This window comes from Harmonia axyridis, chromosome 5 (genome assembly GCF_914767665.1).
Source record: "Harmonia axyridis chromosome 5, icHarAxyr1.1, whole genome shotgun sequence".
Classification (NCBI taxonomy): domain Eukaryota; kingdom Metazoa; phylum Arthropoda; class Insecta; order Coleoptera; family Coccinellidae; genus Harmonia; species Harmonia axyridis.
In genome coordinates, this window is record NC_059505.1 from 12,089,614 (window position 1) to 12,113,224 (window position 23,611).

Here is a 23,611-nt window from a genome sequence, read left to right on the forward strand (position 1 = left end):
TGGAAAACTCTTCACTTGCGTTAATATTCGGCTGAACTGGAAGCAAGAGATAACAAAAACTTGATTCATGAAAATGCCTTTAAAAATGCTTTGAGAATTTAATTATGCGTTGGCGTTAGCAAGAGGCCCATTTTTTAGGCGATACAATAATAACTTATTCCTTTTTAAGGCCATCGTGTTAGTAGTTTATGCATTGATAGTGAGTACAAATTCCATTGAAATGAATAAACTTAATTTCTTCGTCTTTATAGATGGGTACGAGAGTTCTTGAATGAAGATAACAATGGCCTAGACGTCCTCATCGACTATCTCAGCTTCCGACTAGCTATGATGAGACACGAACAGAGGATAGCCGAGTCTCGTTCAGAATCAGAGGAAAAACTCAATCCTTCCTCTCCAAACTCCACCCTAAACTATCAGAATTCCACCTTGGATAGAACGAATGGACATCTTAGAACTTCTCTGGATATCAGTGGCAGTCCCAGTCTCAAGAGGAGATCTAAACACGTGGCCAAGTTGAACATGGGAGAGTCCAAAGATGACATTCACGTCTGTATTATGTGTATGAGGGCTATAATGAACAATAAGGTAAGGGGCTGACTTAGCCTTAAATAGTTCTTATTATTTCACCCTTTTCTATGTACTCTATAAATTTCTTCAACATTCATCTGATCACCATGAAACTTCAAGTAGTTGCTGTGTACTCCCAAGCGAAGGTTTCTGACTTTATACAGGGTATCCCGGGAGTAACTGTACATATCTCTTACCAGATGTAGAGTAGGACTAGGTGAGTACGGATTGACTGCAAAAAATTTAATTCTGTCTTTCCTAAGAAAGCTACAGGGTGAGGTTGCATCTTCATGGAAATAATGAAACTATCTTCTGAACCAAACTTATCGGCTGATTTTATTGAAACTTGGGATGTTATTGACTCATGCCGAGATCGAGTCAGAGAGATATTAATCATTTCATATTCCAGGATAGGACTCATTATTTCTCATTTAAAGTGTTCAGGTTAAAAATAAAACTTTGTATTTCGAATTTAAAATCATTAGTTTGGAAGTGAGAAATTACCTTGATAATACCCAACTAGATAGATATGTCGAGGAGGACCCGTTTCATGGTATTCTCGACCCCAGATCTTAATCAATTTGATTATTTCTTATGGGGAGAATTGAAGGATATGGTTAATGCTAAACACATTCAGTCAAGAAACTAGTTGAATAAAATGATAGCGATATATTAAGAAATAAGCAAATGGTTTTCAATTCGAACAACTCTGCAAATTACTTTTACCGAATTCCAATATAAATATTCATTCGTTTTCTTTTGTATTTTTATCACATATTTCGGAAATTCCATGTTTTTCAATTGGTTATTGTTTCATTATTGAATGATTTTATTGAAGCTCCTGACCTTCTAAATGATTTTTCAGGAAGAATTTTACGTTTCATGTTCAATCACGATATACAAGTAGCTTGTGAGACCCTTGTAACACAATTTGTGAATTGGTGTCACTCGAATAGGTTGATGTTGAATGTGGATAAGACGGTATGTGTTTACTTTGGCCTTAAAAATTTCGAGAGGGGTAATTTGAGAATTCTTTATATGGAGGACACCATTGTTCCAAGTAAATTTACCAAATTCCTGGATGTCTATATAGACAGAAATCTAAGCAATATTAAGAGTTAAAAATGTACTTCCTGTTGGTTCACTATTAGACATTTACTATAGCCTGGTTTATTGCCATTTAACTTACAATATTATTATGTGGGGCAGCTGTGTGGATATCTCAAGAATCTTCATCGCACAGAAAACAATAATAAGAACAATATTTAATTTGAGTCCTCGAACAAGTTGTCGGCCAGTATTTAATGCAAATAGGTTATTGCCCTTACCTTACATTTATATTTTGAAATGTCTTGTGTATGCAAAGGAAAATGAGGAAAACTGGAAAAGACTATCCAGCAACCATGACTACAAGACCAGAAATTCACAGATTCTTTTAGTGCCTAAGCACCGAACTCACAAATTTGAATGCTCTCCTCTTTATCAGAGCATCAAGTTATTCAATCACTTACCATCTTCTTTGAAATCATTGGATCATTTTTGTTGAAAAAATGTTATTATTCAATTGGGGAATATTGTATTGATAAATAATTGGTCATAGATTTAGCTTCTATATGTGTATATATATATTTTTTTTTTGTTGACTTATCCTATATACCTTTTGTATGGTGTCTTAAAGGATGAATAAACTTATTTTTTTATTATTATTATTATTATCTCATTCCTGATTATGTGAATAAATCAAATTTTTCGAACTTTATCCAATTTCAAAAAGTCATAAAAACAGAATGTTAAATGTGACAATTTTGAGTGATACCGCGTATTGAAGCTGAATTTATGTTCTTTTTGGAAATAAAAACAATGATTTTAAATTCGAAATACAAAGTGATATTTTTATACAGAACACTTTAAACGAGAATAATGAGTCCGATCCTATAATATGAAATGATTAATATCTCTCTGACTGGACCTCGGCATGTGTCAATTACATCCCAGGTTTCAATGAATTCCGCCGATAAGTTTGGTTCTGATGATGGTTTCATTATTTCCATGAATATGCAAACTCACCCTGTAGCTTTCTTAGGAAAGGCAGAAATTAAATGTATGCAGTCAATCCGTACTCACCTACTTCTACTCTACATCTGGTAAGATGTAGATGAATAATATACAATTACTTCCGGGACATCCTGTATAACACCAAAATGAAAAATTCTTAATTTTACTTTTAGAAATCTCAAAACAAGACGCATTCGTTATTTAGAATTAGATCACTTTGAAATATTTTCCATAGGAAAATGTATGAGGTTCAACAATAATAATATGTTTTGTTGTACTTTTTTAATTTTTGTAGGTCCACAGTTTTTGGAGAAATTGATTTTTTTGTCGATTTGATTCCTTAGTTGTTAGTGTATAAAATACGTGGATTGTGTACTCGAAAAGAGAATCAGTGCAATATGCAAAGTTTCTTACAAATAGCTCAAAATGGCTAAGTAGAAAGTTGCAATCATGTAAAATTTATTGCATTATTTTTTTCAAATATCAAAAATTCTTCTTATTTCATTTAAAGAAATATTTCATTAGAATAACACACTAATCAATAATGAACAAAAAACCCATTCTAATATATATCTTAATGAAAAGGATTTATACTGCTGATAAGCTTCTCTCAAGAGAATTGTTTTCATGAATGGAAGCCCTTTCATATCAGATTAAATACTAATATCATTAACACATGAACTAGTGTGCGAATAATGTCAGTTCAGTTAAAGGTCAACGTCTTCAGAGTATATTCTAATTCTCAAATTTGTTCCAGTACGGATTCAATATGGTCATCCAACACAGGGAAGCTATAAACTGCATATCCCTCAGTTTGATCCACAAGAGATTAAGGACTAAAGCTTTGGTATTGGAACTTTTAGCTGCCATTTGTTTGGTCAAAGGTGGCCACGAAATAATTCTTTCGGCTTTTGATAACTTCAAAGAAGTGTGTCATGAAAAGCACAGATTTGAAACGCTTATGAAATATTTTCTCAATTACGAAGTGTTCAATATCGAATTTATGGTGAGTTCATTTTTCCATATTACTTGCTAAAATATACTAACTGACAAAGAAACTGCAACACCCAGAAAGAGCTGTTTGAATTTTTATTTTTTTTGGTAAAACATAGATATTATAGCAAGGAGTAAATGATTGAAATTTGGAGACAAAAATCGTGAAGGTTTTTTCATATAAACAATTTTTGTTACTGAAATATTGTAGTTGTTTTCTGCAAGTTTTTTAAATTTTACAACAAACCAGTTGTTCGAGGAGGTCTAAAGTCGATGTTTAGTTGTTGTTAAAATGCCTAGAGCACGTGTACGCGGAATTTATCGCCAGCTAAGTGAATTTGAAAGAGGTCGAAGAACTGGTCTACGGGAGGCGGGGTTGTCATTTCGAGAAATCGCTAACCGTACGAACAGAATTCCAACTAATGTTATGAGATGTTGTCAAGCGTGGTTTGATAATGCCCAAAATCAAAGAAGAGTTGGCACCGGACGTCGAAGGGGAACAAATGAAGTTCAAGATCGACGTCTAAGACTTATGGCCATTAGATATCGATTTGCGACAACTCGATCTTTGGCTGATGAGTGGTTAGGAGAACAAGGCAATCCTGTAACTGTCGGTTTATCGCCGGATAAGGTATTTTGGGCTGCAGCATTATCGACCCCATCTAGTGTTACCTCTGACGGTTGAGCATCGCCGGCAACGATTACAGTGGTGCAGAGAACGTCAACATTGGAATGTGGAATGACATCAGATCGTCTTTTCTGATGAATTTCGATTCTCCTTGGGTGCACACGATGGCCGAAGAAGGGTTAGACGACGTCGGGGAGAAAGACGTGAACCTCAGTTTGATGTTGAGCGTCATATACACCGGACAGTAGCCGTTATGGTGTGGGGTGCTATTGTACGTACAAGTAGGTCACCTTCAGTCTTTATTCGATTTAACATAACAGCACTGCGTTACCTTCAAGAAATAGTGGAGCCATATGTTCTCCCTTATCTTAACCTGCTCGAGAATCCAATATTTCAGCAAGACAATGCTCGACCTCATGTTGCCAGAGATAGTCTTTTCGAACCGACCCATGTGAATCTTTTGCCATGGCCGCCCGGATTCCCTGATATTTCGCCCATAGAGCATGTTTGGGACATCATGGGTAGAAGGCTTATGAATTTAGCCCAGCCCCCACGGACAATGGCGGCTCTGAGACATGAAGTACAGGTAGCTTGGGATAGTATTCCTCAAGAAGAAATAGATCATCTTATTGCATCAATGTCGAGACGTGTTGTTTAATCATTTACTCCTTACTATGCTTTGTTTTAACAAAAAATAATTAATTTAAACAGTTCCTTCTGGATGTTGCAGTTTCTTTGTCTGTTAGTACATATTTATTTTAGCAATGGCATGACGTAAGGAATGGCCCGAGACGCTTGTACCTCCTTGAAAAAGCTTACAAAACCGGGCTATTTTTTAAGCTTGTGTTGTCAACTCTTTACTATGTCGCTGCGATATACTTTTTCTCATTATGTTCTCATTTAATTCGTAATAAAAATTAGCTTTGGTTGTTTTCGATTTAGTTTTCATCTGCTATACTCATTACAGTTTTTTATAGAGTTTGAATGAATCATAATTGAATTTCTAGAATACAAAACGTTCGGAATGAACTCTCAAAATTTCTTCTGCAAGCATTAAAAGTACTGTTTTGAAAGTCTGGCAACGACATTTTTTTTTATCACTAGATGTCATGCAATTGCTGAAATGAATGAACCTTATACCTACGCGCTTTTATATTACACTTTTTTACTGTCTTTTTAGGTTGCCTGTATGCAATTTGTGAACATTATAGTACATTCAGTAGAAAATATGAATTTCAGGGTCCATTTACAATACGAATTCACTGCCTTAAATTTAGATAGTTATTTAGAAAAACTGAAACATACAGAAAGCGAAGAACTACAAGTGCAAATATCAGCCTATCTTGACAACGTTTTCGATGTTGCTGCTTTGATGGAAGATAGTGAAACTAAAACTGCTGCCTTGGAGAAGGTAGCAGAGCTTGAAGACGAAGTATCTCAGGTTGGTTGTTGATATGAAACATTAATATTTGAATTATTTAAGATGCATTGTGAATTAATCATCGTAAAGATAGAGTATGTTACATTATTTTTGTGTTTACAGCTTCATGAAAGGTTGCAAGAATTTGAACATCAAGCATTGGAAAAAATGGCTTATTTAGAAACAGAATTAGTCCAAGTTAGATTAGAAAAAGACGAACTTATGGAAATAAAACGAAAAGCAGATGAAGAAGTGTCGACGCTCAGAAGAGTGGTGCAACATCATGAACAAGAATCTAAGAATAGACAATCTATGTTTGAATCGAAAATAGCCGAATTGGAAAATGGTTCAAAAACACTTCCTAAAGGAAATTCAAGTATGTTTCAATATAATCTACGTTCATCCTATGTTTACAATAACAATTTTTAGTGCCTGGCATATCTGATGTCTTGAAGAACAATACTCAAGAAAAATCTTCGATGCCAGATTCTTCTGTGATAATACCACCTCCTCCACCTCCAGCCCCAGTTATAGCACCACCTCCTCCACCATGTCCTCCACCTCCTCCTGTGAAAGTGCCTTCAGCTCCAATTCCACCTCCTCCAGCTGGTTTCATGCAAGCACCTGATGGAGCAATGACAATCAAGAGGAAAGTACAAACTAAGTATAAGCTGCCGACAATCAATTGGGTGGCTCTCAAACCAAATCAGGTATACATCGTTTTTCTTTCCTCTAGTTCCCGCCATGTAGCAATATAATCTAAATTGACTGATTATCTTCAGGTTAGAGGCACAATTTTCAATGAGCTAGACGATGACAAGTTGCACAATTATATTGATTTCCATGACTTTGAAGAAAGGTTTAAAATTGGTCATTCAGGAGTTGTGGCTAATGGCAATAATGAAGTAGATGGCCTCACTTCTTTCCCTAGTAAGAAGTTCAAGAAACCAGAAAATGTGTCACTCTTAGAACATACAAGACTGAGGAATATTGGTAAGGAAAGATATATAGTCATAGACAAATATTAATTATATATGATGTTCTCTCGGTCTTTAATTTAATCCTGAAGGACTAAAATAATTCTCAAATGGGTTATTATTGAGTCAAATCATAGAATAATAAACATAGAGACGGGAGTATACGCAATTTTTACATGTCCCCAACATGGTTAGGTTACGTTGTCGGATTGTGATATATTTTCAAATCCACAATTTACTATATCGTTATGAATGTATATTATATTAAATGAAATATATTTATTTCAGTAATTCCCAATTAAATATGCGAATTTGAATATTTGTAATCCGATATTTGTCTTAATTGTCGAATTCATAATAAGCAAAATATTTATTATTTTCTGTATCTACCTGCTGAAATCCAAGGTTTGGCAACTTTTGCTCTCCTAATGTCATCGGTTTTTTCACGTCGTTTGGCGCGCTTGAAGTTTGTTTTCTGAATTTCTGATATATTTAGGTATCTATTTCCATATATTTTGAGTTAATATGAAACGTTGATTCACTATGGGACATGAGAAGTGCGTTCTTTATGGGAAAACTCGCGAATTGAGTGAAATATCGTATCACTGATATGTTTTCATTTCCGCGCGCCTAATGTCAAATTTGATAGTTCATGTTGGGGACAAAATTTACTTACTGAAAATGACATATGCTCCCTCTATCTATGTTTATTACTCTGAGAGTCCAATAAATCAAACATTTTATTATTTGCAGCAATATCTCGAAGAAAATTAGAAATGCCTGTAGAAAAAGTGATCAATGCAGTTAATATGCTTGACCTGAAACAACTTTCATTAGAAAATGTCGAACTTCTACAAAGGATGGTTCCAACAGAACCTGAAACCAAAGCCTACAGAGACTATATCACTGAGAAGAAAAATATTAATTTATTAACTGAAGAAGACAAATTCCTATTACAACTTACCAGAGTTGAAAGAATATCTGTGAAATTATCAATTATGAGTTATATAGGAAACTTTTACGACAATATACATCTCATTACACCTGTAAGTAAAAGTTGAGTAATAATTCATTAAGATATTCTGAAGATGATTTTATTTTTCAGCAAATACATGCAATAATCTCTGCCTCAAATTCAGTGAAACATTCCAAAAAGTTGAGATCTGTTCTAGAAGTAGTTTTAGCATTTGGTAATTATTTAAACAGTAGTAAGAGGGGTCCGGCGTATGGATTCAAGCTTCAGTCACTAGATTCACTGTTAGATACCAAGACAACAGATAAAAGAATGTGCCTTTTACATTATATTGTAAACACAATCCGACAAAAATTCCCAGAACTTCTGAATTTCGATTCTGAGTTACATTATATTGAGAAAGCCGCATTTGGTGAGTTTTCAGTACATAAATGATTTATGAACATGATTTTATAATACTTTTTTTCAGTTTCTCTCGAAAACATCCAAACAGATCTACAGGAACTGGAGAAAGGTATGGATTCTGTGAGAAAAGAGGCTGATCTGAGAGGCAAAGGAGCTCAAAGTCTAGTCATTAAAGATTTTCTCCAAAATTCTGAAGAGAAATTGAAGAAATTGAAATCTGAAACTAAAACAGCTCAAGAAGCTTTTCGTGAATGTGTTGAATTCTTTGCTGAATCACCAAGAACAACGGATGCTAACACATTTTTCCCACTTCTTGTTCGATTTGTCAAAGCTTTTAAGGTTCGTTGCTTTGATTTATTCGTTTATCATAATTTTGTAAAGGCTTTTAATCTTCTGAAATGATCAGATTATTCTAAAATAAATATGTAGTTCTTACTAACATTTTTCATTCTTCATAGGTGGCCGATCAAGAAAATGAACAAAGGAGAAGGTTAGAGTTAGCAGCAATAAATGCAAATAATAAAACAAATGAGGATGTGGTTAAAAAGAATAAAATCAATCAGAAGAAACAGCAGGTGTGTATTTGGACCTTGGCTAAACACTCATTTTCCAGTTAGTTAGGTTAGGGAACTTGCTTACTCTTCATCTGTTTGCTAAATTAGTTTGAAATGAAGACAGAAAAAATGCATTTACTAATTTTTGAAACTAGGATATTTCTGAATTAGTATAATTTCATGGACAAATTGTTTAACAGAGTTAGATAATTCCAGGCTTTTTAGTTGTGGGCCAGTTGGTTTTTAACCTAATGTTTCGCTTACATTAGCATCTTTAGAGGTTTTTCGGTCATAGGTTATAACTCAACACTAGCACGTTCACTGCGGCACGTATCCCCGGGGGCATGTGTTGAGTTTTACAGTTAGTGCGGTACCAAAAACATGAGTGGATTATTCCAGTGCTAAAGATATAAATAGATTGTTTTTTTACCGATTTGAACAATGCAAATAGCAATTGATTTCTATTTGAGAAATATACTTAATCAAATATTTATCACAACTCATGTTTCGTTAGCTTGATGCGGCACATGCTTCCTGGGGCATGTGTCAAATGTGTAAATAATTTTGAATTCTATAAACATTCTGTTGTGTAGAGTACATTTCTGACTATCCGTATAATGAATTTTCTAAAGGGTGTTTTTTTAGAGCTATAGAACTTTAAATTGCAATAAAACAACAATGGATTATTCGTTTGACATAAATTTTATTTATCCGCAAGATAATCTTGTGGCATTACATTTTAAATATGATTTCTGGCATATGACCGCCACGGCTGGCTCGGATGTAGTCCAATCTGGACGTCCAATTTTCGATGACTTTTTCCAACATTTGTAGCCGTATATCAGCAATAACACGGCGAATGTTGTCTTCCAAATGGTCAAGGGTTTGTGGCTTATCCGCATAGACCAATGACTTTACATAGCCCCACAGAAAGTAATCTAGCGGTGTTAAATCACAAGATCTTGGAGGCCAATTCACAGGTCACCAAACGTGTCTTTCAATAAATCGATTGTGGCACGAGCTGTTTGACATGTTGCGCCGTCTTGTTGGAACCACAGCTTCTGGACATCATGGTTGTTCAATTCAGGAATGAAAAACTTAGTAATCATGGCTCTATACCGATCACCATTGACTGTAACGTTCTGGCCATCATCGTTTTTGAAGAAGTACGGACCAATGATTCCACCAGCCCATAAAGCGCACCAAACAGTCAGTTTTTCTGGATGTAACGGTGTTTCGACATACACTTGAGGATTAGCTTCACTCCAAATGCGGCAGTTTTGTTTGTTGACGTAGCCATTCAACCAGAAGTGCGCTTCATCGCTAATGGACGTAGTGCGCGATACGTATTCCGCACAGAATCATTATTTTCGAAATGAAATTGCACTATTTGCAAGCGTTGTTCCGGCGTGAGTCTATTCATGATAAATTACCAAACCAAACTGAGAATAAATCACTTGATAGCTGTTAAATCGGTCGCCATCTTGAACAGTAATGCCAACTTAAAGTTATATACCTCGAAAAAAAACACCCTATATTAGAATTGTTTAGTCAAAGGAAAATAAGTGAATCAAAGAAGTTCGAAGGTCATAGTACTAAAACCTATATGTGTCACAACAGTTTTTCCTGACTTCTACATTCATGTCCATTTCATTATAATCGAATATTCATGTTTATTCATAATCAAAATGCATGCTTAGTGATTCTAAATTTGAATTTTTTATAATGTTGTAGTCTTCATTTCAAACCAACTTTTTTATAATGTTTGACCTGTTTTTATATATTTTTTTTTTCAGGATGCTTTGATAAATGAACTCAAACATAAAACACGTTTAGTCAAAGAAAAGAAACTCCTTCAGCAAGATGAGGTTTATAATGGAGCCTTAGAAGATATTTTACTTGAACTGAAAAGTGAACCATACAGAAGAGCCGATGCAGTAAGAAGGAGTCAAAGAAGGAGAATAGACAGTAACAGACTCTCAAAGACTATGGAAGAGTTTGAAATTTGAACGAACACTATTGTTTAGTGAAACCTTTCAACATCCAATCAAAACTAAAGTAAAATTACTTGAAAGGTACCATGTGAATATTGTATACGAAATCATAAGAAAATGAAAAATTCTCCTGAACATATCTTGCCTTTTCAGTAAATGTTAATAACCAATAAGTGCCCACAAAATCCAAGAAAAGCATAAATCATCATCTTATCACTGCATAATGCATTAGCAACTCTGATGATGATTTTATTCTTTTGTGGTACATCGTCATTCTTATGATCAATAATGTGCCTTACCATAAGTGTCAGTCATAACAATAACTTACATCAAAATAATTTCAAGTTAACAGGATTTTGAAATTGATTGGAAATTATTAGGATTTATTACAATTAGTCTTTGAAAACTTCAACTTTTAAGTTATGACATTCTGCACTATATGTGATATTTAAATTTAGAATACAGAATGTTTTGCTTTTGGAAAGGTTCTCAATAGTTTACCAGTGTGTAGTTTCCTTTCATTTTTCAAAATTTATTGCATTTTCTTTCATAACCTGTCTTTCTGAATATATCAATATGGATACTATATATAGATGTATATAGAACAATTATAGTATTCAAATTGAAAATTTTGATATTTGTAAGATTTTCCTGGCTGTTTTTTCCGCTTTTTCTTATAATACTATTTAAAAATTGAAACACTTTGTCATCACGAAGTAAACCAACTTTTGATAAATAAAAGTATTGTTAATACATTGTGGCACAAATTTATTTTTAGAGCATCAATTATCATTATTTATGCAAGAAATATCTTTTTGTTGAAATATAAAAGATAACCTAGATGAGTAAGTGTTAAGTTTTCAAAATGATGTAAATAATTTACGTTTTGTATATTATTTTCGTAATTGTATAACCAAAAATTTGTGATTTTTTACTTAAGAATGATGTGTAAATTTATAAAATACTTTATTTTATTTACAAATGTTTTTATAAATAAAGTTAGAATATATCTATATTAATCAAGACTCCTTATTATCTTCCTGATGTTTTTTCCATTCTTCTTTGATTTCCTGTAGTTTATTTCTTCTTCGATTACGTTCTTGTAGTTTTTTCATTTCAAATGCTTTTTTTTGATTCTCTACACTATTTTCTCCATTGATCAAATTATCTAATTTGTTGGTCAGTAGTTCACGAGCAGTTTTCCTATTCACTGGAAGAAATCGACTCTGATGGCATTTAATAACAATACCTGAAAATAAAAGCAATAAATAAAAATAAAATTGTACACTTGAAGTAATAATTTGGTGGCATGCTCAATCTCCACATTGATTTCAAATAATAACTTCTTTATTAGATACCATCCAATAGATGACAGAAATCCTTCTGCCTAGTATTTTATTTTTTTATTATTTGAACTACAAACAGAATAAGTCTACATTTATAATTGTCATATATTTTCAATTAAAAAAAACCAATGAATATTGATTTCAATTAATAAAAAATCTATATATTTCTAGCAAATAGACTAATGTAAGGGGATTTAGCATTAATAACTAACACGAGGTTTGAAATAAATGTACTCTCCAAAGTTTTACATTAAAATAATGGGTTAGTGCGGTTTTACAAAAGAAAATAAAATGAACAGATATGTGGTCTGTTTATAGAGTCTCTTTGAGGTAGGAAGTGAACCGTTCGTGAAGGACTTCCGGCACAAGTCCTGGTTGACCAGGACGATATTTTACCTAACACACTAGGTCTGTACGATGGCGATGACGACCTATTTCAAGAGTTCCACAGGGGATGCACTTGATAGTTACGGAAAGATTATTTGTATTACCAAGATGGCTCTAGAGGTTTCAGTTGCAGGATGCCTCTATGAAACAATAGATGCAATTGTTGTATAAGACAATCTTAGTAAATAATTAATGCTTTGATGATAGATCCATAGAGTAAGTATATATAGAGGAGAAACTGAGGTACTAAACTCTGAAACAGTAATTTAGTTCCACCAACACCTTCCAGAGACCGCTCGCATCGCTGATTTTCTGTTTACCTCGAGAAATATTTACTTAACCTCTAAAATTTTCAGTTGATCCGTCGAACCTTATTTTTGGTAAGAGATTTATTATGTCGCAGTCAACTTTGAAATCCAACAAATATTGTGTTCCTAAGTGTGGAGATATGTATAGTAAACGTCATCGTTTTCGAATGAAGAGAAGCAGCCAACAATTTTCAAACTTTGGCTCGAAAAAGTTAGTTATCCATTGCTCAACTCTAAAACTCCTCAACAAATTTGTAAGAAGTGAAATTAGATAACCTTAAAGGAATTTGGCAACTGCTATCCCTGAATTATTTCTTCCTGGTGAGTTAAATTTTGTTATATTTTCTTCTGTGTAAAAGTTAAACGATAAGCGATTAAGTATAGTCTTCAAGGAGAAGTGCTAACCGTAGACGAATGTTTCGGCTGTCCATAAATATTATCTTTGTTTAAAAACTTACCCTCAATAGTAGTTTTGCATATGTATATATAAATATATATGATTGGCAAGAAAATTATTATTTACTTTTCTATTTATATTTCACAGGATCTTCAAATCAAGGGGAAGATGGAGAAGTTCATGACACTGAAGGAATACATCTCCAAAGTGATGTTGAGAGGGAAGTATCAACAGAGACTTTGAAGAATTTTAAGCACCCTCAGAAAACTTCAATAATATATAGAAAAAGGTTAACTGAAAATGAACGTTATCTATCAAAATGTCTGATTGATCAGAGTAGAAAACTGAGAATTATCCAAAAAAAGTTAAATCATACAAAGAGCGGCTAAAAAATGTAGAGAAACTTAATTCATCAGCAAATTTCAGTAGACTGATGAATTATGTTTCTCCAACAGCTTTTAATCGGGCACACTTTTGGAAGTAGTTGTGAGTTCCAACATTTTAAACAAATGGTATATTAAAGTTTTCAATTCTGATTGAGTCAATTAAGAACTATTTATTGCAATAAATTTGATGAAAATATAAGTACTTATGGATGTTTTGCTTCCTACAGATATCGAGGACAACAATTAATTGACACTAGAGGCTGTGGGCACTGCAGAGCTGATCATTTTTATGGATAAGCTGTTTGATAGCCTGAATATGCAATTGTGAAGGACACATTAAAAATTTGGCATACTAGAAATATTTAAAAAAATGTAAAATTTTGAATAGATGATTTTTTTATATGAATTTGTGTTTTCTCTGAACTTAAGCCTCTATTCTTGTCAAATATATTGGATGTGAAAAAACTCGTACAGGAATATAATGGTAATATAGCTCATTCAAAAAGAAATGCTTATTACCTTATTTTCATACGTTGTTTATTTTCACATTCAAAATCTTGAACTGAATTGAAATATTTTCAATACGAAGCATTTCAAATTTTCGCGCGCTCATTTTATAATTTCACAAACAACCGCATGAGGTCGCTGAAAGCAGTGTTAATTTTATCATGAGAGTTTCCATTCTATACATACTTGTTCTATGGATAGATCAATTCACAAGATTGTCCATCTTGCCAGGTATCACTAACTCACTGGCCTTACACAATTTGGTCGCAAACTACCGAGTTATATATACAAACACTGCTGTCGCGGTAGTCCTGCTGATGGCGCTGCGTGGGTTGTATTACGTATTGTGGGTTGCTGTACTTGTTTGTAGACGTTCGCTGCGTACAGTTGAGATTGGTGTTACAGGCTCCCCCTCTGACTGCGAAGACGTCTTGGCGAGTATGCCACATCGTCTTCTTAGGTCTGCCTCTTCTTCGGATAGGGTAGTGGGTACTTTGTTGTTCTCCAAACCTTTGCATGGGGTTAAGTCGGAGGCGTGGTAGACACCGATGACTTCAACATGGTTTTCTTGACTCCTGATGGCATATGATGTGGAACCTCATCGCTCCTAGATGACATATGGATCATCCCGTCGTGGGGCTAGTTTGGATGAAAAGCCATATGCTTTCTTGCTTAATAGTTTCGTATTTACCCATATTAGTGTTCTAGGAACAAGATTGGGAACTGGTCTTCTCTTTTCATTTGCGTATTTGTTGCGTCTATCTTGTTCTAATTCTTGTACTTCATGGGCTGTTTTCAGGGCGTCTTCTAGTTGTAATAGCTTCGGGGTAACTTCAGGGACAAAGTTTTCGTTCAGTATGATGCTTCTTAGGTCACGATGAACTTCACCTGGGCTTCGTAGTTCTCTTCCAAATGTGAGAAATGCAGGGGTTGAGCTCGTCGCTTGGCATCTTGCTGTGTTCATGGCAAAACGGATGGCTGGTAAGCATTCTGGCCATCTGGTATGTTGTTTTTGTATGTAAATGGAGAGTTGAATGGGGGTGATGCTACTGGCGCATGGTTACCTGTGTCGATTCTGTGCTCGTATTCTGGGCAAGGCATAACTATTTTTCGAAATAGATTTCGATTCTCGGTTAGTATCTTATTCATGCAACTACTTTCTTTCGAGCTTAAGTCAGGACATTCTTTGTCTTTTAGTAGAAGATTGGATTCTTTAGAAGTAGTTTAATCGATATTATCCTCATCGACGATATGGAGTGGTCTCAAACAACGAGGTCGGACTCACTTCTCCATAAACCTGATAACTCGAAAATGAAAAGGGGTAGAAACTTTAAATTTCAATGATAGACTCGGATCTCAAAGGTTGTTAATGGGAGTGATCTGATTAGGGATTCCGTTCGTAATTTTGTTCTTCGGTGTATTTAAAAACCGCCGATGCGGGATTAGAATTTGCATTTGGATCTAAAATAACAAATTTAAAACTTCTTTCAAAATTTCATATTGATTGCATAAAAAAAATGACCCAATATTTCCATGACCACAAAACCGATGAAGTTGAGGTTTTTGGTATTGATATTTCCAATCAATTGAGAATTCCAAGCTTCCTGTAAAATTTTAAGGTGATCATATCATCAAAACCATAGAAAATACATGAAGACTATTGGAAGAGATATACCCAATACCATTGGGATGATAATTTACAATTGTGAATGATAAAATATTCAACATTTCTATACAATTCAGCTTTCATAGTCAATAGATAGAAAATATACAAGATTTTGGTTGACCCCATGCAATGAAGAATTTTTTTTAAGGGGCTACAACAAGGAAGAAAACATTTAGAAGGTTGACACTTTGTGTTGATATTCTTTTTTTTATTGGCGGTATTTCATTTGGAAGACTAGATTGGTATTTATATCTTAATGATTTTTATCTGTAATAAATCCCATCTTATATCAATAGGTATGTTCGATGCTACTACAGTTATGCAATAAATATAATATGCAGTGAGATTGATGGTTTTCATTGCTACACTACACTCTTTTCAATGTGAAATCATGTGGCACTGAAAATTCAAAATAATTTCAATTACTTCAAAGGAAATGCAACCTGTATAGTGCAGAATGAAATGATATCATATCCAAATTCTAAAAAAATAGTTGTTTGAATATACTAAATACCATATTTGGGAATTTTTTATTTCAATTTCAAATCGAATAATAAAACTTCATTGAAGTATATAAAATTGACTAATATTAACGTCACAGTCCATGATCACTGATTCACATGCCCCAGGGGATATGTATAAAATTTCTTTTGTGCTCTATCTTACCAACAGGCTATGTCATGTGCATCACAGGCATGTATCATAATAATTGTTCAAAGTTGAATTCAAAATAGAAATCAATTGCTATGTGCTTGGTGTAAATGATTGAAATAACAACTTCAAGGCACATACAACTATTATATAATATAGAACTATAGCATCTTATTGATTCTATTGTTATTTCTTTCAAATATAATTTCAATATAGGTTATTTATTCCTATTTTTACGTGCAGTGTAGTGTTACTAACTCTGCAGTGAACAGACTATCTATTGACCATAAGTAAGTAAGTAATTTCTTTATTTCAAATGAATCTGAAGCGAACAAATGAAACTGTGTCAACATAATAACAATAGCATATAAATATAAATCAGGCCAGAAAACCCCTTAGGATTATGGACAGTATTTTTACAATGTTCTCATCAACATTGCAATTATTGTATGATTTTATACCTATTTAGGTAAACAATGATAATTGCAAACTCAACTATTTCAAAATATAGAACAAGTACCTGTCGGTATATGCTTCAAACAAACTGCACTGGAAGTTTTGTTGATTTTCTGGCCTCCAGGTCCAGAGCCTCGAACAAATTTTTCTTCCAATTCTTCTTTTTTTAAAATGGGAACTCGAGAATAATCAATTTTCGCTCTGAATCTTAGACAACAAATGATAATACTACTTGGTTTTAAAATGGTTATTACTTTATCAATCATTGCTTTCAAACTACTGATCGACGAAGAAGAACTGTTAATCCTCTCTAAAAGGGAAAATTTGTATAGTAAGTATCACTATATTGTTTCCAATTTATACTTACCTCGTAATTGAAATTTATCGATTCTTTTTCTTCGATGCCTTTATTCTGTTTGAATTCTTTTCTTATTCTCTTAGCAAAATATTCCTTATCTGTATATTTCAATTGTTGGCCGTACCTCATAAGATTTTTGTACAGTTCCAAAATTTGTGACCTCCCAACTGAGTTCATTATAAATTCATAAATTAGTAGAATGGAACGAAATCTCGATCATAAATATACAGTTCAAATCTATATCATATCATATCCGAATTATACGATTATTGATGGGATGGGAATCAGTGACTAAAATTAAAATTGGTTAATGAGGTTAAGTTGCAGTGGCACAGAATTGAGATGCCGGTTTCTAACACAGAATAAAGCAAATAAAAAAATTCAGTCTGCGAAAGTTTTACCAAACTTGATGTCATATTTTACTTTTGTACCCACTCATTGTTGAAAAAGCTTTAAAGACTGGTGACTTGCCTTCTTGGATTTGAGAAATGTCGACGATACTTTAGTTTGTAATTAATGTGTATGCTCCGAGATGGCGCTATGGGCTGTATGCGCCAACCATAGACCTATAATAACATAGGTCTATGTATATTGCAAATATTGTTAAATATAATATTGGGCTTATATATTCGTAGTAAATCAGAAAAAGCCAGTCGAATGATTGCTTTAACATTATGTTGCTAACCAAAGAGTATTCAGACCTAGTATCATGTTTCATAAATGCGGCATGCTAGAATTTCTCTCTAAGGGCCTGTCCCATATTCTCTATGGCCTGTCCATTTGATATTCCTTATAAGGTGTATGGTACTCGCACAGTGCACAGTCATAGACCTAATATCCATGGATATTAGGTCTATGTGCACAGTAGAGATAATACAAAACAAACATTTCTCGATTTGTACTTGTACATATTTATTTTCACAATTAAAAATTTACTAAGTGTTGAAGTCAGAAATGGAAACATACTCAAAAATTTTCCTAAATGAAAGTAATCATCACAGAGTAAAGATGGAAATGGGAGAAGATGATGAAAGCTATGAAAAAGGAAATTCATTTGACTTGGGGTAAGCATTCATTATTTTTCTTGATACTCTAGGCCAAATTTTAACTGTCTTCACTTTCACTTTTTCATTATGAAAAAAATAATTCTAGACAGGACATGGCTTATTGTCTCTTCGGTTGAGAAGATGTGTTTCTGCGATTTTGAAAGTTCTAATTATGTCTACACTAAACTGTTTTGGTATTTGTTCTGTTTGTAGTTTTCATTCTGTAATTTTCTCTTGTAAGTTTTTTAGCCTGAGGAGGAGTCCATAGTAAGCTCGAAACTGTAGCAATATAGATCTTCAAAAAAGAGTCTGTTGTTTGCCTTTAATCCGATTGATTTCACATATCATGTTTACAAGGCAACTCCTTATTAGTCTTAATCTCTTGATTTTAATGAAAAATGTCAGAATATGTTGACTATCCCTTTTGTTTTGAATAATATAAAATATTTAGTTACAATTTAGTAATAATATTCTCTATTTTGAAATTGTGAAGATTTGATCTTGAAGATTTCAATAATTTCTATGAAATAAAGTCTTATTGATTATTGTATTATGTGATATTGAAATTTCTCTTATTAGGAAAATTAATGTAATCAAGCAACAATACTTTTTACAAAGATATCACACTTTGTGAAATATTCCTTTGAAATATCTTTTTGAAAATTTGATTTTGTAGAAGAACACTTTTGAATGAACATTTTCAGTGTTTGTTGAAATTGTTTTCACTTCAAACCTCTTATAATTGAAAATCAAAATGTTACAACTATTTTTTGGTTCTAGATTTCAGTACATGACGGATGGGGGGCATATTGATGAAAAGACTGAAATCATGGATATTGCTCATCATTACACTGATGAGAATGGAATAAGATCGTCTATTAAATATGAAATAGGCGAGTTTGCTTTAAACCAGAAAAACAATCTCGAAGGGTATATAAATGCTATCCATTTAAATGAAAAAGAACATAAATGTCACTTATGCAAGTTTGCAGCCAATCAGAAATTTAAACTCAAACAGCATTTAGATTCTGTCCATTTGAATAAAAAAGAATTTCAATGTCCATTATGTGAGTATGCTGCAAGCAAGAAACAAATCCTCCAAAATCATATAGATGCTGTCCATTTGAATAAAAGAGAACATAAATGTCACTTATGTGATTATGCATCCAACCAAAAAGTTTACCTCAAAAATCATATGGATTCTGTTCATTTAAATAAAAAAGAACATAAATGTCACTTATGTGAGTTTGCAACCACTCAGAAAATAAAACTCAAGAGGCATATAGATTCTGTTCATTTGAATAAAAGAGAACATAAATGTCACTTATGTGATTATGCAGCCAACCAGAAAGTTCAACTCAAAAAGCATTTGGATTCTGTCCATTTGAATAAAAAAGAACATAAATGTCACTTATGTGAGTTTGCAGCCAACCAGAAAGTTCACCTCAAAATTCATATGGATACTGTTCATTTGAATAAAAAAGAATATAAATGTCACTTATGTGATTATGCAGCCAACCAGAAAGCTACCCTCAAAAAGCATTTGGATTCTGTCCATTTGAATAAAAAAGAACATAAATGTCACTTATGTGATTATGCAGCCAACCAGAAAGCTACCATCAAAGAGCATTTGGGTTCTGTCCATTGGAATAAAAAAGAACATAAATGTCACTTATGTGAGTTTGCAACCTCTCAGAAAATAAAACTCAAGAGGCATATAGATTCTGTTCATTTGAATAAAAGAGAACATAAATGTCACTTATGTGATTACGCAGCCAACCAGAAAAATAACCTCAAAAAGCATTTGGATGCTGTCCATTTGAATAAAAAAAAACATAAATGTCACTTATGTGAGTTTGCAACCACTCAGAAAATAAAACTCAAGAGGCATATAGATTCTGTTCATTTGAATAAAAGAGAACATAAATGTCACTTATGTTATTATGCAGCCAACCAGAAACATAACCTCAAAAAGCATTTGGATTCTGTCCATTTGAATAAAAAAAAAACATAAATGTCACTTATGTGAGTTTGCAGCCAATCAGAAATTTCAACTCAAACATCATTTGGATTCTGTCCATTTGAATAAAAGAGAACATACATGTCATTTATGTGATTATGCAGCCAACCAGAAAGCTTACCTCAAAAAGCATTTGGATTCTGTCCATTTGAACATAAAATAATTACCTGTGTGCCTTAACTCTTAATTTTTACTCATCACCAGCTTATAACTTTCTGCGAAATAAATTTGGAAAAAATTGTTTACCCCATCCCAAAACCTTATTGAAATGGTGTAGCTCAATAGATGGATCACCAGGATATACTTCTGAAGCAATAAGAGCTGTAAAAATTAAAGTAGATATTGAAAAATCGAAGGGGAAACAAATGATTGCACGACTCATTATGGATGAAATGTCAATAAAATAACATATTGAGTGGACAGGCTCCAGACATGTAGGATATATTGATTATGGAACTGGAATCCAAGATAGTGATGGTATTCCTAGAGCCAAAAATGCCTTAGTATTCATGCTAGTGGCTTTAAATGCTAGGTGGAAAGTTCCAATAGCTTATTTCCTTATAGATACACTAACTGCAGAAGAAAAAGCAAATTTGGTAAGCGGCTGCTTGGTACAAATGGAAACCACTGGAGTATTGATAAAAAGTCTCACTTTTGATGGGGCAACTTCGAATATTTCCATGTGCTCTATCTTGGGAGCGAAGTTAAACTGGCCAGACATTAAGCCATATTTTATTCACCCATAAACAAATGAAAAGATATATATAATTTTGGATGCTTGCCACATGATCAAATTATGTCGGAATACTCTGGGTGATTGGGGATACTTTTATGATGAGAACAACAGAGATATAAATTGGAAATGAAAAAAGCAATAGTATTCTTAACCACCATATATAACCGCATGCTGAATTTGGGTTACTTCTCCATCACATGGAAATACGCCCATGTGATGATGATTCACAAAAATGGCAAATCTGCGCACTCTCCAGCATCATACAGGCCCATAAGTCTTCTCCCAATCCCTGGAAAACTATTCGAGAGAATACTTCTGGAAAGGATACATCAAGACCATGAGACAACAGATCTTCTTCCTGACTACCAATTTGGTTTCCGTCAAAGGATGTCAATGTCACACCAAGCACACAGGATAGTCAACGTCATCTCAAATTCTTTAGAGAGTAAGCAATATTGCAACGGCGTATTCCTGGATGTCTCCCAGGCGTTTGACAAAGTGTGGCATGCAGGCCTATTATACAAGATCAAGAAGAACTTAAATCACAATTACTACCCCATTCTGAAATCTTACATCTCTGACAGATACTACTCTGTTAAGTTCAGTAACGAACTATCTGGGTATTTCCCAATCAAATCTGGTGTACCCCAAGGAAGTGTACTGGGACCGTTTTTGTATCTTCTCTATACTGCTGATTTACCGAAAACTCCCGTCACAACTATCGCCGCATTTGCTGATGACGTTGCAATACTTTCATCCAATGACGATCCCATTCTGTCCTCCACAAATATCCAACACACCTGGACCAACTCAGCAACTGGTACAAAACATGGAGGATAACTTTGAACCAGAGCAAATCAGTAAATGTAGTTTTCACCCTAAGAGACAACGCCTGTCCCAGAGTAACCCTGAATGGAGTCTCCTTGCCGAAAAAGACTGAGGTCAAATACCTGGGTGTGCATCTAGAATCTAGACCAACGGCTCACATGGGAGAAGCACGTGCAAGCAAAACGGAAACAACTAGACATGAAGCTCCGACAGATGTATTGGCTTTTGGAAAGAAAATCGAAGATTACCATGCAGAACAAGGTGACAGTGTACAAGGCAACTCTCAAACCAATATGGTCTTACGGAATTCAACTGTGGGGTTGCGCGAAGCCATCCAGAAGGAAAATTATTCAAAGGTTCCAGTCAAAAACTCTCCGCTTAATAGCAAATGCACCATGGTACGTCATTAACCAACGACTGCACGAAGACTTACAGATCCCTTACATCAACGACGTTATAGAATCTACTTCATCCAGATACCAAAATTGAATACAAGGTCACTCAAACGACCTAATACAAAACCTCTACATGGAAGGACCCCAAATCAGAAGACTGAAGAAGACATGGCCCGAAGATCTTCCACAACACTAAAATAGTGCAAGTCGAGTAGAAATGTCACTGGACATTTCACTCTCATGTTGTCTCTCTTATCACAATTACTTAATACCTGTAATGAGTAGATTGTATATTAAGCAATAAATGACAAAAAAAAAAAATTGGAAATATTTCACTGAATTAGTGAAGACAGTGAAATAGACACCTGAATTATGACAAGGAAAAGATGCAAGTGAAACTAGCTGTGGAAACATTTAGTGCTAGTGTAGCTGATGCATTGGAATACTGCAACAAAGATTTGAATATTCCACAATTCAGAGGCAGTGAAGACCTTGTGAGACATTGCAGACAAATGAATGATATATTTGATATGTTGAACAGTAGAAATTTTTTTAATAAAGAAGCGACAAAGAAACCGCTCAACCTTGAGAATGAGGCATTTATCAAAGATAAAATAGATAGTTGAATCAAGTATTTGAGTAATCTGAAAGATAAAAAGGGAAATTTGATTTTATATTCCCAAAGAAAAACTGGATTTCTTGGATTGATAGTGAGTTTGATCAGTATAAGGAACTTATTTGATGATTTGATTAGAACAGGAAGTCTCCAATTCTTATGTACATACAAGCTCAGCCAAGATCATCTTGAGATGTTGTTTTCAGTAATGAGATCACGAGGAGGCTTCAATAATAATCCGACAGCCTTGCAGTTTGAAGGAGCATACAAAAGTGTACTTATACATATGTTTTAATAAATCTCGAACGTATTCATCGACCTTGCTTTATTCTGAGAGTAAAATATTAGACCTCAGACAAATCTACTTCCTACGTTTAGCGATAGATCAATACAAAAACAAAAGTAGCCTAAAGAATATTGACCACAACTACAGTACCAGGGCAAAAAAAGATTACATGGTGCGCACCGAATATTCATCCAAAACTATTGGGCAGAGAGGATATACTTATCTTAGCACACGAATATTTAACAATATCCCTAGGAAAATCAAAGACTCAACATCAGTAATATCATTCAGAAAACATACAAAACAGTACCTTCATGAAACAGATAGAGGAATAATACATAATCTCATAGACACGAATAAAGTTCCATATAGTGCTTATCACTGAAAACAGCACACTAATGACATTATCCCAAAATTTTAATAAGTTGTTCACAGAGTATTAGTATCATTGTCATCGTATTGTCTCATTTAAGCAGTAGACATTGTTGAAATAATTGTTAAATTTTATTATCTAAGAAAACACTTTACAACCACGAGCTGGCTTTTTAGCCTTAGTGGTTCATTTGTTTATTTCAAAAATGATTTTTTTGTGGAATTCATAATAATGTTATTGCTATATTGTATATATATATTTACATATAGATGTTACTTTA

The 23,611-nt window shown here is 33.8% G+C and overlaps 2 protein-coding genes and 1 long non-coding RNA gene across 5 annotated transcripts in view; 2 read left to right on the plus strand and 1 right to left on the minus strand.

The window, feature by feature from the left end:
* The window catches only part of LOC123681254 (formin-like protein), a 103,005-nt gene extending 91,411 nt beyond the window's left edge, over positions 1-11,594 (plus strand). The window contains exons 5-15 of one of the 2 annotated variants that reach the window (XM_045619540.1): positions 252-588; positions 3,383-3,631; positions 5,427-5,687; positions 5,790-6,042; positions 6,096-6,376; positions 6,449-6,659; positions 7,397-7,689; positions 7,749-8,028; positions 8,086-8,360; positions 8,480-8,642; positions 10,372-10,505. In XM_045619540.1, coding sequence (XP_045475496.1) covers positions 252-588; positions 3,383-3,631; positions 5,427-5,687; positions 5,790-6,042; positions 6,096-6,376; positions 6,449-6,659; positions 7,397-7,689; positions 7,749-8,028; positions 8,086-8,360; positions 8,480-8,638 — 2,599 coding nt within the window. In that variant the 3' untranslated portion in view covers positions 8,639-8,642; positions 10,372-10,505. Of the gene's footprint in view, positions 1-251; positions 589-3,382; positions 3,632-5,426; positions 5,688-5,789; positions 6,043-6,095; positions 6,377-6,448; positions 6,660-7,396; positions 7,690-7,748; positions 8,029-8,085; positions 8,361-8,479; positions 8,643-10,371 lie in introns of both variants that reach the window. The other variant, XM_045619539.1, reaches the window with a different exon arrangement.
* Positions 11,519-17,187, minus strand: LOC123681255 (mitochondrial translation release factor in rescue). The gene is made up of 3 exons (XM_045619541.1): positions 17,041-17,187; positions 16,738-16,983; positions 11,519-11,818 (listed from the first exon to the last, which is right to left on the minus strand). Exons 2-3 carry the CDS (start codon positions 16,937-16,939, stop codon positions 11,589-11,591), a joined length of 432 nt encoding a protein of 143 aa, XP_045475497.1. The 5' UTR covers positions 16,940-16,983; positions 17,041-17,187; the 3' UTR covers positions 11,519-11,588.
* LOC123681256 lies at positions 12,519-13,756 on the plus strand. 2 transcript variants are annotated; one of them, XR_006747669.1, is made up of 4 exons: positions 12,519-12,682; positions 12,759-12,931; positions 13,155-13,296; positions 13,621-13,756. It is a non-coding gene; the product is annotated as an uncharacterized LOC123681256 (long non-coding RNA). The 2 variants fall into 2 exon arrangements; XR_006747668.1 differs by having other exon boundaries at positions 12,523-12,931.
* Positions 17,188-23,611: the final 6,424 nt, after the last annotated feature.

Bases quoted from the DNA above. Each gene is read 5' to 3' on its own strand.
- LOC123681255 (XM_045619541.1), bottom strand. From the start codon at position 16,939: ATGATTGATAAAGTAATAACCATTTTAAAACCAAGTAGTATTATCATT. The intron at 11,819-16,737 runs GTACTTGTTCTA...TTTTATTTTCAG, and splicing joins TTTGAAGCATATACCGACAG to GTATTGTTATTAAATGCCAT.